The following is a 14,805-nucleotide window of genomic DNA, read 5'->3' as shown; positions in this document are numbered from 1 at the left end:
CCCTGACCCCCAGACCTGGAAACCCATCCCAGTCAGGCTCACAGCTTCCTGAAGGATTGCTCTCAGGGACACACCACCTGAAAGGAAGGAAAGACACCCCTGGGATGGCACAAGCCCACCAGGGACAGCAGCACTTCCACCACCTGCAGCCACACAGCAGCACGTGAACCCAGGGATGGTCCCAGCTCGGGCAGATCCCCCGTTTTTGGGAAAAGCTGACCCACCCTGCCAAGCAGCACTGAACTGTGTCATGAAATGTGCACGGGCTGAGCTCAGCTCTTAGAATGGAACCTGCACAAGGCTCCAAACAGTGAAATCCTCTCTCATAAAAGGCCTTTATTTACTTTCTGATGCCATGAGTAAATGCTGTCTATAAATAGCCCTCCCTGCCCAGCCACGCTGCTGTTATCACCTCAGTCACTGGGAAAGGCCCTGATAAGACCAAGTGATAATAGATCAGGATTACCCTTCTGTAGAAAGGAACCTGCTGGAATTCATTACTGCACGATTTTCATTCCCCTGTGCAGCTCTTCAGCCTGCAGCAGCAAAAATAATGGAGTGCCCATGCCCTCCTCACCTTGTCTTTGGGTTTATCTCCCTCTTCCACCACATCCTTTAAGAACCAGCCTCCAAACAGAGCCAAATTCAAAACTGAGAGCTCAGCTCACCCTAATCTCTGTCCCAGCCCTAAGTAATCTTACTGAACCTACTAAAGAACAAAGAAAAAAAAAAATGAGATAAAGCTTATCTGCTCCCAGGAGTCAGGAATACAGGTGGAATACACACCTAGGGCACAGCAAAGCTTCCCAACACTGCCCTACACATCCATTATCTCTGAGTGAAGAGCTTTATGACCTTTGTAAAAGTAAATATATTTAAGTGCAGCTTTTATGTGCAGTATGGAGGTTCTGACCTCAAAAGAAATAAACTTTTCTTCAAGGGCTCCGCTGCCACTGGAGGGAATGCACAGCACTCCTGCAGTGCTCCTATGGATCCATTATCTACATTTCCAGAGTTTTACTGCCTTTGAAAATGTAAATATATTGAAGGGTAGCTTTCATGTGCAGTGTCAGAGCTGTAAGAACATGAGGATTAACCAAGGGAAGAAATAAAAAGCTCTTCAAGGGCTCCGAAGACACTTGAGGAACACACAACACTCCCAAGAGTGCTCCTATGGATCCATTCCCTTATCTGCATTTGAAGAGCTTGATTACCTCTGAAAATGTAAATATATTTTCTGTGCAGTGCCAAGATTGTAACAACACAAACGTTAACAGAGGGTAAGAAATAACCTGCTCTTCAAGGGCTCCGATGGCCCTTGAGGAACACCCAGCACCCCTGCAGAGCTCCTACAGACCCATTCCCACACCTGCATTCAAAGAGTTTTACTGCCTTCACAAAGGTAAGGATATTTAATGTGCAGTGCCACATTTGTAACAGCACACATGTTAACAGAAGGTAAGAAACAAACTGTTCTTCAGGGGCTGCAGTGGCAGCTGCACACACACCAGCCCTCCCCAGGAACAGGGTGCACCCCCTGCCCAGGCTGCTCTCACCACCTCTGGCACAACGGGCACATGGACAAAGCTCAGGGCTTCCAGCTCATCCTGGGGACTACAGAATTCCCATCAATCCACAGCACTCGGCCACTGAGAGGGAAGCAAACGGATAAAGGTGACAGCAGGGGTATAAAATTCAAGATGAGGCATTTAAAAATATTTATATAAAGGCAGAATGATCTCCACACAAACACAAGAGTTGCTTCTGCTGTCTCAGTTGCACAGATTCCCAAGAACTGGAGTTGTTTAGTGCTTGAATTTCTAGCAGTGGGAGACATAAACAGCCAGGGCAGGGGCAGCCCTGGGATATTTGTAGAGGGGAAGGGATGGGCAGCAGGAGAGTTCCAGTACAGACTTGGTTTTCATGGAAAACCAACCCAGACTGGTTTGGGTTGGAAAGAGCTTAAAGCTGATCCAGTGTCACCCCTGCCATGGCAGGGACACCTTCCCCTATCCCAGGTTGTTCCAGCCTGGCCTTGGGCACTGCCAGGGATCCAGGGGCAGCCACAGCTGCTTTGGGCATCTGTGCCAGGGCCTGCCCACCCTCACAGGGAAGGATTCCCTCCAAAATCCCATCTAAATTTTCTCTCTTTTAGTTTAAAACCATTTCCCCCATCCTGTCCTTCCATCCCTTGTAAATTATCCCTCTCCATACTTCCTGCAGCTCCTTCAGGCACTGAAGGCCACAATGAGGTCACTCCAGAGCTTCCCCAGGATGAGCAATCCCAATTGTCCCAGCCTTTCCCCCCTGTAACAGGCCAGGGAACAGGGCTGGGGTGGCTGAGCAGTGAACTCATTCCCCTGCCTTCCAGTGCCCCACAATTAGAGGAGGATGGAGCTGAGTCATGGACCCAACCCCCCAAACCACAGCTCCCCCAGGGAATAAATCCCTGCCCACAGGCCCAGAGCTGAATCTCATTGGGAATTTTATAGGAGAAAGATCAAATTAATGCTGCACTGAAGGCTGGGAAAAGGAAATGGCTGTGCCTTTGGAAACAGGGGAACACCTCTTTTAGGGTGAAACAAACCCAGAGCTGCTCAGTGCTGCACCACAGCCCCACACAGGCTCGCACCCTGCCCTCCATTAAATAAAAAATGGAAAAACAGTGAATTCCTCCTTCCAGCCACCAAAAGGGAGCAGGGAAGAGCCTGCCTGCATGGCACATCCACGGAGAGAGGAATCCCCTGCCCCCCAGGGAAACCCCAAAGGGAAACCCCAAGGCAGAGTGCTGTTAACTGTGAGATGTTTACAAGGAGGGTGTTGTTCCTAATTAAGCAATCGTGTAAAAAGTAGTGATTAAAGACCAATCAAGTCCACCTCTATCGTAGCTATCTATAAAGAACGTGTGGTTTCTAATAAACTCAACATTTCTGAGACTTTACATATCCCTTTATTCACTATCCTCACTGCAGTAAGAACAGGAGAGGAGGGGCAGGAACAGAAGGGGTTTATTTGCAGATTTCTCTGTGCTCCCCGAGGGGAGGCAGCCCCTCTGCACTGGGGACAGCATTCCCAGGGTGACTTTGTCCCTGAGCAGGGAAAGCTGCTCTCCTGCTGCCAGCCAGCAGCTCTGTGCCACGGGGAATACAGATTAGCAAGAGCACATTTCCCAGGGCATCTCGGAATTTCTAACTGCTCTGTGCTCCCCGCTTCTCCCTTTCTTGAAACAAAATAATACAAAAGAGAGGGGAAAAATTAGAAAGGAAGCGTTTTAAAAATTGAGAAAGAGCCAAAGGAGGGGTGATTCTGGCATAGTCATTTGAGGGAAAAAATTGATAAAAGAGTTAGGAAAATATTCCAGACTGCCCAGTGCTTCAGCATATGGTGAATGCCTTATGGAAGAGAGGGAAATAAAGATTTCTCTTCTGCCTGTGAGAGGGGGAATTTCTTGTAGCAGTTTTAATGACAGCAGCTGTTTGAAATATTAAATATTGATATTAAAATACCCCCACTGCAATTCAATATTAATGCCCCCCCTGCCAATTTATGGAATTCAGTAAATTTACACCAGTGCCTGGTTTTGCCTTTAACCAGATGTGACTCGTCAGGGTCAAATTCTGTGACTGATCTGACAGGGGGCTGCTCAATTTAAATTCTGTGCTCTGTGTCAGAGGGAGCTCCATTTATAAAAAATAAATAAAAGTGGCATTGTTGTGTTTTCTCCCCTCAGAGACAAATCTTACCTGTAAGAATGCACAGGCAGAGGCACTTGCAGAGGAATCCCAGATTTGGAATCAGTCCCGAGGCAGGATCCCTTTGATCCAGCCTGAGTCACTGCACTGAAGGGAAGGGGGATGCAGCCCTGCTGTAAATCATCACTTCCTTCAGCATTCCCTGGCTGCATGAGCCACTGCAAATTACCAACTTCCCTTGCCCACATGAAGAGGAGCAAGTTAATTCCTCCTCTTTTTAGTGCAGGATCTTGGAGCTGTCAGGTTTTCCAGCATTTTTCCAGGTGCTGGTGTCTGTACACAGCAAATAAAGCCAGGCACCCCTGAGTGCCCACAAGCACCAAACACAGAGCTCTGCATGAAGCTCACCTGCTCCCAAACCCTGGAGAGTGGGAAATTTTAAGTGGTTTGTCCACAGAACCAACAGATTTGGGAAGTTACATGGAACTGAGAGGCAAGCTGGAACACCAAGCCTTGTTTTTGACTGGATTTCAGTGCAAATTCAGAACAAACCCCCTGAAATGAAGATCAAACCCAGCAGCAGTGCAAGGCTCTGATCACACACGGGGCAAATCCATCTCAAAGCAAGGGATGGTGCTGCTTGCAGGCAGAAAAAGCCAAAAAGGGACACCTGAAGCTGTCCCCAGCGAGAAGGAGCAGCCCGGGCACAAAGAGCCAACGTGACCCGCTGAGTCCCAAACTCCCCTTGGCAAGGGATCCAAATGAGCCAGGTTTTGGGGAAGTGGGACACAGGGAGCCAGAGGAGTCACATGGAGGGGAGAGATGGGCACAGGGACAAAGGGCTGCGGGGACTCTCCGCTGTGATTTCGGCAGTGACGGGCGCTGGCCGCGCTCCCTAACGAGCTGGGCACTTCGTTAGCGGGCACAGAGCTCCATTCTCTGCCAGCCCCGCCTCCTGCAGGGACCCAGAGCCACAGCTGATGTCATTTCTGCACAGGGAGCAGCAGGGGCACAGCAGAGGCTCCCAGGCCTTCGAAACCACGGCTGAGAACTTAATTTTTAAAATTTTGAAAAATTTTAACTTTCGAAACAAAGCATCTTGGTAATCCAGTGGTGGTAAAAATTGTGTGTCCCCCAGCTGCCACTTCCTGCCACAGCACTGGAGAAAGGCAGGGAATCTTTCCCAAGTTTCCTGAAGTCACCTCTGGTCAATCACCTGAGCTTTTCTCAGGTTTAATTTGAAGCAGGATGATCTGATAATGAGCTGACCAGAAGAGCTTCTGGAGGAGGTGACACCGGGCATTAGGAAACACCAGACAAGTTCTTTATTTCTGTGGCATCAAAAACAGATCCTCCCTCCTACAGGATCCCTTCAGCATCAGCAGGCAGCCAAAACATCCCCAGGTTTTCTGAACATTCCCATGGATGGTGACTCCCCACTGCCCTCAGCAGCCTCTGCCAGGGCTTTGGGAGCTTTTCCATGAGGAAATTTTCCCTCTACCCAATCCAAACCTCTCCTGGAGCCACACAAGGCCGTTTCCTCTCCTGTCACTGCTCCCTGGGAGAAGAGGCCGACCCAAATTAAGGCGTTTTTGACAATACATTTGAAATTCAAGAACCTCTCAGTGTGCCCAGGCTATTTCCCTACTACAGTAATATTTTTGTCCCTTATTCCAAATTTATCACGAAGTAGAGGCAAATTCCTTCCCTTCAGATGTAAGAGTGGGAGGCTCAAGGTTAGAAATGTGAGAAAAACTCAGCTGTGGCTGCCCTGGATCCCTGGCAGTGCCCAGGGCCAGGCTGGGCAGGGCTGGGAGCAGCCTGGGACAGTGGGAGGTGTCCCTGCCACGGCAGAGGGGTTGCAATTGGACCTTGAAGGGCTCTTCCAACCCAAACCACCCTGTGATTCCATGATTTCCCTCTTTCCCAAGCCATATCAGTCTCATGCCATTTCTTATCATTTATTGCCTTTTATTATCACTTCTCACTAATCCCTCCAGGGTTTTTGAAGCAAGGTAATTTTTAATAGGAAGAGGTCACAAGGCTATGCAGGAGTTTCAGCCACTCTGAACAGTGCCCACACTGACACTCTTAAGCTTTTAAACTTCAAAAAAACTGGGAGAAATCTTTTCCTTTCTCGTACAACCAACCAAACAAAAAGAGCTGGTTTTAAAATAGTTGATTTTAAAAGAGCTGGTTTTAAAAGGGCTGGTTTTAAAGGGCTGGTTTAAACACCAAGATGGAGATTTAGAATATCTGAAGCTGGAAGGGACCCACAGGGCCCCTGCAGGAGCAAAAAACAACATCCTGTGAGTATTTCTAGCACAGAAAAAAAAGAAAACTTAGTCAGAGAAATGCAGATGCAGGAAACCAACCCGGGAGCTGGCAGAGCAGCACCACAAACCCTGAGCCACAAAGAAGCAGCTGCTGAGCTGGAGTGGCTGCAGAGCCTCCCTGGCCCCACGTCCAGCACTCAGAGGCTGCAGAGCCCAGGAGAGGAGCTGCAATCACTGGCTCCCACTGGTTCCTGTGCTTGCTTCCACCTCAGCCCACGCTGCAGCACCTGGGGAGATCCTTTGGGTTTAAGATCTGAGGTGTGTGGGGGGTTTGCTCCCAGACCTACTCAGCACTGAGCTGTGCTCTGAAAAGCTGGGGGTTTATTGCCTTCAGAAAGCCCAGAGTGAGTCACAGGAGGAATCAAAAGGTAAATTCAACACACACACACACACACACACACACACAGTCTGTGGTTCTCCTACAGCAGGGGAAGCTTCTTGAGAAAAAAGGAGAATTTTTTTCTTTTAAAACTCCAACCACAACACGAGGGGGGGGATTTTCCTCCCCACTGAGTTCATCTACAAACTCATTATATTAATTCTAATTTAAAGATAAATTTCAAAATAACAACAGCTCTTTCAGGTCAGTCACAACACACTCAGCCCTCCCATTACAAACCAGTTGAAGGCACACACAGAGATTTCTTTGTCCATGAGATTTTCCAAGCACAGCCCCAACCCCACCGTGGAGCACTGCTAGAAATCAGGATCAAAGAGAAACACCCTCCCCTCCCCACAAACCTTCCCCTGCGTCCCTACAACCCAGAATTCCCAGCTTCCAGCTGTATCATGAGGAAAAAAATAAATAAACCCGAGACTGGTGAGAGACACCCGTGTGTAGCCTAAATGTGAGTCTCTGCAGCAGCATTTTAGAAGGAAAGATGGAATTATTTAAGGAAATATTACTCTTGCACAGCTCCAAGCAGCGCCACTTTCCACCCAGCAATCACAACTGGATATTTGTGCCACACAGCCAAGGTTTTTTTCACATCAGGCAATTTTATCCCTTCTCCACAAGGAAAACTGACGTTCTCCCAGGCCAGGGAAAAAGGGGCTTTTCAAGCCTGAGTCTCAGGTTTCACCAGAGCCAGCAGTTAATATCAAACTTCACATCTTGTAAGAGGCAGCCAAAAATCCCCCAGACCAGGGATTTTCCACTCCTCTGGAAGCGGTGGAAAATCCGGAATTTCTGTGAAAAGCCACATTGAAAAATAATTATCCCTCTAAAACAGAAAAAGCAAAGCAGGAATAGCAGAATTAAAGAGGTGGCTTTCCACAGAGATTGTTCCTGCCAGCCCTGTGACCAATCGAGGCAGGGACAGGTCTGCCACGCTGGTTACATTCCTCCAGGGGGATGAAAAAATTATTTGTTTTTGATTGGGTCTATGCAGAACATTTGCATCTTGTTACTGCTGATATTTTAGCCTTAAAAGTTCTCAGACATTCCTCCAGGGCTTATCTTAAGCACATTTTTATTAAGTTCCCTTCTCTAAAAAAAACAAGCCCCAGTGAGTTTTGACGCGCGCTGCCTTTGACAATGATAATCTTTGTCCTTCCCAGCTGCAGCAAATTTAAGATAATCTCTTTTCCAAGTGGACTTTATTAATCTTGCCAGTGAAATACCATCCTGAGGTAAAACAATTATTTCCAGTTCAACTCTTAGTACCAGCTAAGCCCGTGCTGGAAAAGACAACCAACATCTGGCAGACTCAATATCTGCAGCAATTAAGAGTAATCGTGGAACCATAAATATACAAATCTGTCCCAGGGCTGGGACGGGGCACAGCCAGGGAGGGAGCGGCTGCAGCCAGCTGGGCTGCCACACGCAGGGACACTGCCACTGCCACAGGGACACTGCCACAGGGACACTGCCACTGCCACAGGGACACTGCCACAGGGACACTGCCACTGCCACAGGGGCACTGTCACTGGGGCACTGCCACTGCCACAAGGGCACTGCCACAGGGGCACTGCCACAGGGACACTGCCACTGCCATAGGGACACTGCCACACCTGCACTGCCACAGTCACAGGGACACTGCCACTGCCACAGGGGCACTGTCACTGGGGCACTGCCACTGCCACAAGGGCACTGCCACAGGGGCACTGCCACAGGGGCACTGCCACTGCCACAAGGACACTGCCACTGCCACAGGGGCACTGTCACTGGGGCACTGCCACTGTCACAGGGACACTGCCACAGGGGCACTGCCACTGTCATAGCAGTACTGTCACTGTTACAGGGGCACGGTCACACGGGCACTGCCACTGTCACAGGCACACTGCCACAGCAGCACTGTCACTGGGACACTGCCACAGGGACACTGCCACTGCCACAGCAGTACTGTCACTGTTATAGGGGCACTGCCACAGGGGCATTGCCACTGTCACACCTGCACTGTCACTGGGGCACTGCCACTGTCATAGCAGTACTGCTACTGTCACAGGAGCACTGCCACCGGGACACTGTCACTGCCACAGGGACACTGCCACTGTCATAGCAGCACAGTCACTGTCACACCTGCACTGCCACTGTCACAGGGACACTGTCACAGCAGTACTGTCACTGTTACAGGGGCACTGCCGCAGGGGCACTGCCACTGTCACACCTGCACTGTCACTGGGGCACTGCCACAGGGGCACTGCCACTGCCACAGGGGCATTGCCACTGTCACACGTGCACTGCCATTGGGACACTGCCACTGCCATAGCAGTACTGCCACTGTCACATCTACGCTGCCACTGTCACTGGGACATTGCCACTGCCACACCTGCACTGCCACTTGTCACTGTCACAACAGCACTGCTGCTGTCACAACTGCACTGCCGCTGTCACCATCACAGCAGTACTGTCACAGCTGCACTGTCACAGTCACACCTGCACTGTCACAGTCACACCTGCACTGTCACTGTCCCACTGCTCGCTCGGGGGTGTGCGGCTCCCCCAGGGGTCTCCGGGACGGTGTCACCTCAGCCCAGGGGGCCAGGACGGGGACATGTCCCGGCCATCACCGCCACACCCTGCACGTGTCACGGCGTGCCCCCGTCGGTCAGTGATTAACAGCACTGAACTAATTGGGGGGAGAATCCCCCTTGTTCTCCCCAGGTCCCTCCCTGCGGCGCCACCGGGGCTGTTGAGGCTCCCGAGTGTCCCAAAATCGGGACAAAGATCCCAGTTTGGGCCAGGGCTGGGCTCGCCCCAGCTGCTCCCCCAAAAGCAGATTTTTCTCCTGAACAACCAGAGGGGACCAACCCCAAACCCAGCCAGGGATGGCCAAACCCAGGGAAACAGAACCTGGATCCCAGCCCTGCTCCTGGAGGAAGCGCTCAGCTCGGTCTCACCTCAGAGCAGCTGAGCACCAGGGCTGAGTATGGTTTATTATTACTATTATCACTATTGGGGTTTTGTTGTTGTTGTTGTTGTTTTTCCCGGGAAAAAAAAAATCACTTCACCTTAGTGTTTTAAATTTAAAGAATGTGACCCTGCTCCATTTTCAATTAACTCTCCCTGGAAGTATTTTTTATTGAGCTGCTTTGACTGCAGAAGTGCAATTTTACAGAAACACAATTTTGCTTTTTCCTGCTAAAAGCTAAAAAGGTTTTTCCTGCTAAATAGGTAAAAATCAAAAAATATCTCATAGATAATAAATTATCAGATTTAGAGTCAGATCTATGTCCAAAAGCTTTTCTAAATGCAAGCACAGATGGAAAAAAAAATAAAGAAAATTAATTTAACTTCATTTTCCCTCAAAAACTCCTCCAGCTGTTGACTCCCTCACTGATATCATAATGTTGTGTAAAATCATGATCATTACTAAAAAATATGAGGTTAAGGCAGTACAATAAGTAGAAAAGATGCAAATTTATATATAATTTGAGTAAAATATCGTCAGCTGGAGGAAAAAGCAAAAGCAGTTTTGGACTGAAATATCTGCTGGGTTCCTCACAGGAAACAAACAAAAGCCAGGGTAAAATACGATCAGTGTGCTAAACTGACAATGCCCTCTCAGAGCTCCAGTTTGTTGTGTTATAACATCCAAGGAAAATTATTTGAGGGAATGGAACAAAGAAATTCACCATATTTCCCCCAAATGAAGCCACTGCTGATCCCAGAACCTGCACAGGCAGAATTCCATTGGCAAGAACATCCTGGATGATCTCCCACTGTTGTTTTACAGCAGCAAGGCTGCTTTTCCTTTAGAAGAAAGGAAACAAAATGGATTATTTCCCCTCTGGACTGCACCCCTGCCCTTCCCAGTTCCCAGGGGGGACATCAGTGAGTTTGTCCTCGGCAACATCCGAGGTGAGCCTGCACACCCAGCACTGCCCTGGTGTCCCACCCGTCCCCTGCCTGGCTTCTCCTCACAGCCAAATACTTCAAACCACAGACATTTGGTGGCCACAACCTCCTGGACCAAGTGGCCACCCTGGAAAGGGGCAAAAGCCTCCCTTGCCCCAGGAGATAAATGGAATTATCACTATCTGCTTAAAGGTTTTTGGTTATGGGCTGGTGGCTCCTGGGTGAGGTTACAAGGCCTGGCTGCTCCACAAAGGCTGTGGGCTCTGCTGGCTCTCAGACGGAGCAATAGAAAATTATTTCCATTTTCTCTGCATTTCTTTTCCTTTTCTTTCCTTCTCTCCCTGGTCACAGCCCTGGGCTGGGAGCTGAGCTCGTGCCCAGCTCTCCACCAGCCCCAAGAGCCCCACCAGGAGACAGGCACAAGGCTCCTCCTGCTCCACCTGGAGCTCGGCTCCCTAAATGAACCCAGAGCATCAAAGGGATCACAGCAGGAGGGGGAACCCCAAAGAGTGCACTTAGTGCGGGCACACACACACAGAGGTGCCAGGGCAGCCCAGCCCTGCACAAACAAACTCCATCCCAGCCCTGCAGGGTGGCTGAAAACCCTGCAGCACCCAGAGCCCAGCTGAGTGCCAGGAGGAGCTCACAGAGCACACTCCTGCTCCCTCTGCTTGCCCCAGAGGAAAAAGCCAATCCCCCAAAAACAAGGGTGTGCTGTCCATGTGGGACTGAAGGTCACAGCACAGTGGCCAACTCCAGTTCCAGAGAAATGAGCATCCATAAAACCCACACTGCAGACACAACATCACCAGCGTGGGATGGGATGTGTTGATACCTGTTAATTACTTTTTTCTTCCCCCCACAAGTAAAACATCTTTCAAGGGCAAGAATAAGATCTGAGGCTCCCCTTTGCTCTGCTGAATTTATCTGGTTTATGCAACCCCTGAGCGAGCAAGTACACGGAGTAGGGGGAAAATGTGCTTTACACAAGTGAGTAAAAGCAGAGAAATCAACTTGGTATCAGCAGAAAGGCTGAACCTGAAGGCCCACAAGTCTCCTCTTCCCCCAGAAGCAGGAATAAACCAAGAATCCATGAAAAAAGGAGAAGCAGCCCCAAGTTTTGGCGACACACCCCACACGCTGTGGGATCCCCTTTCCCCATCCAGCACCATTTTTGTGCTCCCTGCTCCTCCCATTCCTCGGGACCGGCCCCAGAAACCAAACCCGGCCCGTGCCACCACGACTCCGGGCTGGGAAACCGAGAGCGGCTCCTTTTCCCAGGCACGAGGCAGAGCAGCCGAGGCACCCGAGCCAGGGAGAGGCAGAGGCCAGGGAGCCGAGGAGGAGATGCCTGCGAGCCGCTGAACTCGGGTGTTACAAAAGCTGCCGCTGACCGAGCTCACTGCAGTCCGCACAGCCGGGCAGGAGGGACCCGGCCCCGCTCCTCGGGCCACGGGCAATGCGGGAAACGAGACGGATTCGGGGGGCTCTGCAGGAAAAAAGCCCGGCCTCATCAGCAGGAAACGCATTTTGAGGCTAAAACCGCCCGAAGTGCAGCCCCGAAGGGCAGCAGCTGCTCAGACAATGCAGGAATCTCCCTGCAAAGCCCAAGTACATTTTTTTCCCCTCTGGCCTCCATCTCCGCCACGGCCAAGGGGCGATGCAAGGGAACGCCATCCATCCCCATCCCAGCCCCAGGGCTCGCCACAGGCCAGGGGACACCTCCGAGCAGCCGCCTTACAAAGGCTTTTGTTTTGGCCAATTCCGAGCAACATCTCGGAGTGCTAACCCTGCCCTGCAGTATTTGCAACCCAAATATTGCAGCACTGAGCTAATTTCAGGGAGCTGGCACACACAAGCGACTACTGGAGTAATCAGACCAAAAAAAAAATAAAAAATGAAGGCGAGCTAAATTTAGGAGCAACTATGCGATGCAATGTTAATAACGTATTATTTCCCTTCTAAACAAAAAAAATATATATACACATATATATACGAATGTATGTATGTGTATATATATGTATATATTTTTTTTTAATTAATGCTGACAATGCTCCCTGCAAGATCCAGCCTCTCCATCCCCCCATGGGTTGATCCCGCAGTTTTCTGGGTACCAAATCAGGTTCAACCCCCACCACCCCCCGAAGAAAAGCCCCCAGGACCCCGGGGCGCATCCCCGGCGGGCAGCGGCCCCCGGGCAGGGGGAGCCGGGTGCCCGCGCTGTCCCCGAGCGCTCCCGGGGAGGGCTGGCCCGGTTTCCCCGCAGTGCAGCGCGGACCGCCCGCATCCCCCATCACTCACTTCCTCTTGTACTCGTCGCGCTCCCGCTTGACTTTGGCCAGCACGTTGTAGAGGGCGCGGATCTCGGGGGTGATGGTGTCGATCTGCACCCCGACGCCGTCCGGGTGCACCCAGGACACGCCGGGGCCCTGCACGGTCTCCAGGCCGCCGCCGCCGGTGCGCCGCACCTGGGTGTAGCTCCAGATGGTGCCGGGCAGGCGCCCGTAGTGCGGCGGCGACGGCAGCGCCCCGTGCCCGGGGCCCGGCGGCGGCCCCAGCGGCGGGGTCCCGCCGTCCGTCTGCACCGCCTGGTCCCGGGAGAAGGTCTTGTAGCGCAGCCGGCGGTCGCGCTCGCTCTGCTGGGCCGCCAGCTGCTTCTCCAGCAGCCGGTTCCGCCGCTCCAGCTCGTGCACCTTGGCCAGGAAGCAGCGGAACCGCACGTTCAGCCCCTTGAGCAGGTGGATGTTGGAGCCCAGGTCGTTCCGCAGCGCCGCCGTCACCGGCGGGCCCCCCCCGGCCGCCGCGGGGCCGCCGCCGCCGGGGCCCAGCGGGCAGGAGGAGGCGGCGGCGGCGGCGGGGGAGAAGGCGCGGGCCATCTCCCCGAAGAGCAGCGAGTTCATGGCGGAGGGGGCGGTGGCGGAGGGGCCGGCGGTGATGGAGAAGCCGGCGGTGGTGGCGGCGGTGCGGAGCGGCCGCGCCGGTGCCGGTGCCGCTGCTGTCTCTGCGGCCGCGCCGCGCTCGCCGCGCTCTGAGGGCTCTGGGCGGGAGCGCGGGGCGGGGCCGGCCCCGCCTCAACCCCGCGCGCCGCGGCCGAGGCACCGTCCACGCGCCAAACCACGCCCCCTATTTCCATATAGACACCGTCATTTCCATGGCCACGCCCCAGAACCCCATGACAGGCAGCTCATTTGCATAAACACGCCTCCATTGCAGCACCACTGTCGCTCCCAGGGCCACGCCCCTCATTTCCATAGCAGCATCTCATTTGCATGGCCCCGCCCCGCGGTGCCGCAGCCGCTCCCTCCGCGTGTCCGGGCTCACCCGGTGATCACCCGGTGATTTTTGGAGACCCCGCATGATGAGCACACGGGGGGTGCAGGCGCCACGGCCCCGGCCCTGCCTGCCCCCGGCGATCCCGGGACACCGCGGGGTGCTGGATCCCCGGGACAGGCAGGGCGGTGGATCCCCGGGAACCACGGGGCGGTGGGTCCCGGTGACCCCGGGACAGGCAGAGCGGTGGATTCCCGGTGATCCCGGGACAGGCAGAGCGGTGGATTCCCGGTGACCCCGGGACAGGCAGAGCGGTGGATTCCCGGTGCTGGATCCCGGTGATCCCATGGAGAGCGGGGAGCGCTCCCCCGGGGAGGGCGCGGGGAGCCGGGGCACCGGGGCACCGGGACAGGGGAACGGAACAAACGGAGGGAGGGAGCTTTGGCTGCTGGGCAGCAGTTCCCGGTGGGTGCCAGGGGAGCCGGGCTGCCCCAAAGCGGGCTGCGGGAGGCCGGGACCGAGGGCATTGTCCCCGGCCTGCGGGGCTGGCAGCCGCGGACCTCTCAGGGCCAGCGCGGCCGCTCAGCACTCTGTGAGCACGGCTGGGTCACACCGGACTGGATTGTAACCCTCGGGTTTGTTATCCACAGCAGCGCCCTGCCCAAGCGCTAAACAATGCTGATATTATAATAATTAAGTTATTAAATGAACGTTTCCCAAGTGCTGCTCCCGGACCGCTGGGCAATCAGAGGATATTGTTTAATTGAATGATGTGATCGCTGCCTTGCTCTGCTGGCGGTGAGGCAAGGGAAACACGGGACAGCTCTGTCAGGGTGGTGTAAAGTGCTGCTCACCCAAATGCCAATTCTGAAATAAAACCACGGGGCTTGCCGGTTGTGTTTATATTATTTATATATTTATTTTTATATTCATATATTTTATATATGTTTATATTTTTATTTTTGAGTTAGATTTATATATTTATATTTATATTTATATTTATATTTATATTTATATTTATATTTATATTTATATTTATATTTATTTTATTTCTTACATATTTTCTGTCTTTGTATTTATTTTTTATTTTTGCATTTATATTTCTATATTTTCTATGTTATATATATTTCTATTTTATATTTTATAGATCTTTATATGTTTATATTTTTATTTTGTATTTTGTATTTCTATATTTTTATATATTTAT

General features: G+C 52.0%; 1 protein-coding gene across 1 annotated transcript in view; it reads right to left on the bottom strand.

Annotated features, from left to right (window-relative positions):
* Positions 1-13,316, bottom strand: part of IFFO2 (intermediate filament family orphan 2) — a 47,845-nt gene extending 34,529 nt beyond the window's left edge. Inside the window, exon 1 of the mRNA XM_064397323.1 lies at positions 12,630-13,316. Within this exon, the coding sequence (XP_064253393.1) occupies positions 12,630-13,228 (599 nt within the window). The 5' untranslated portion in view covers positions 13,229-13,316. The remainder of the gene's footprint in view (positions 1-12,629) is intronic.
* Between the last annotated feature and the right edge of the window lie 1,489 nt (positions 13,317-14,805).

This window comes from Passer domesticus, chromosome 22 (genome assembly GCF_036417665.1).
Source record: "Passer domesticus isolate bPasDom1 chromosome 22, bPasDom1.hap1, whole genome shotgun sequence".
In the NCBI taxonomy this organism is placed as follows: domain Eukaryota; kingdom Metazoa; phylum Chordata; class Aves; order Passeriformes; family Passeridae; genus Passer; species Passer domesticus.
The sequence above is the reverse complement of the archived record's forward strand: the minus strand, read 5'-3'. Positions and strand labels throughout refer to the sequence as shown.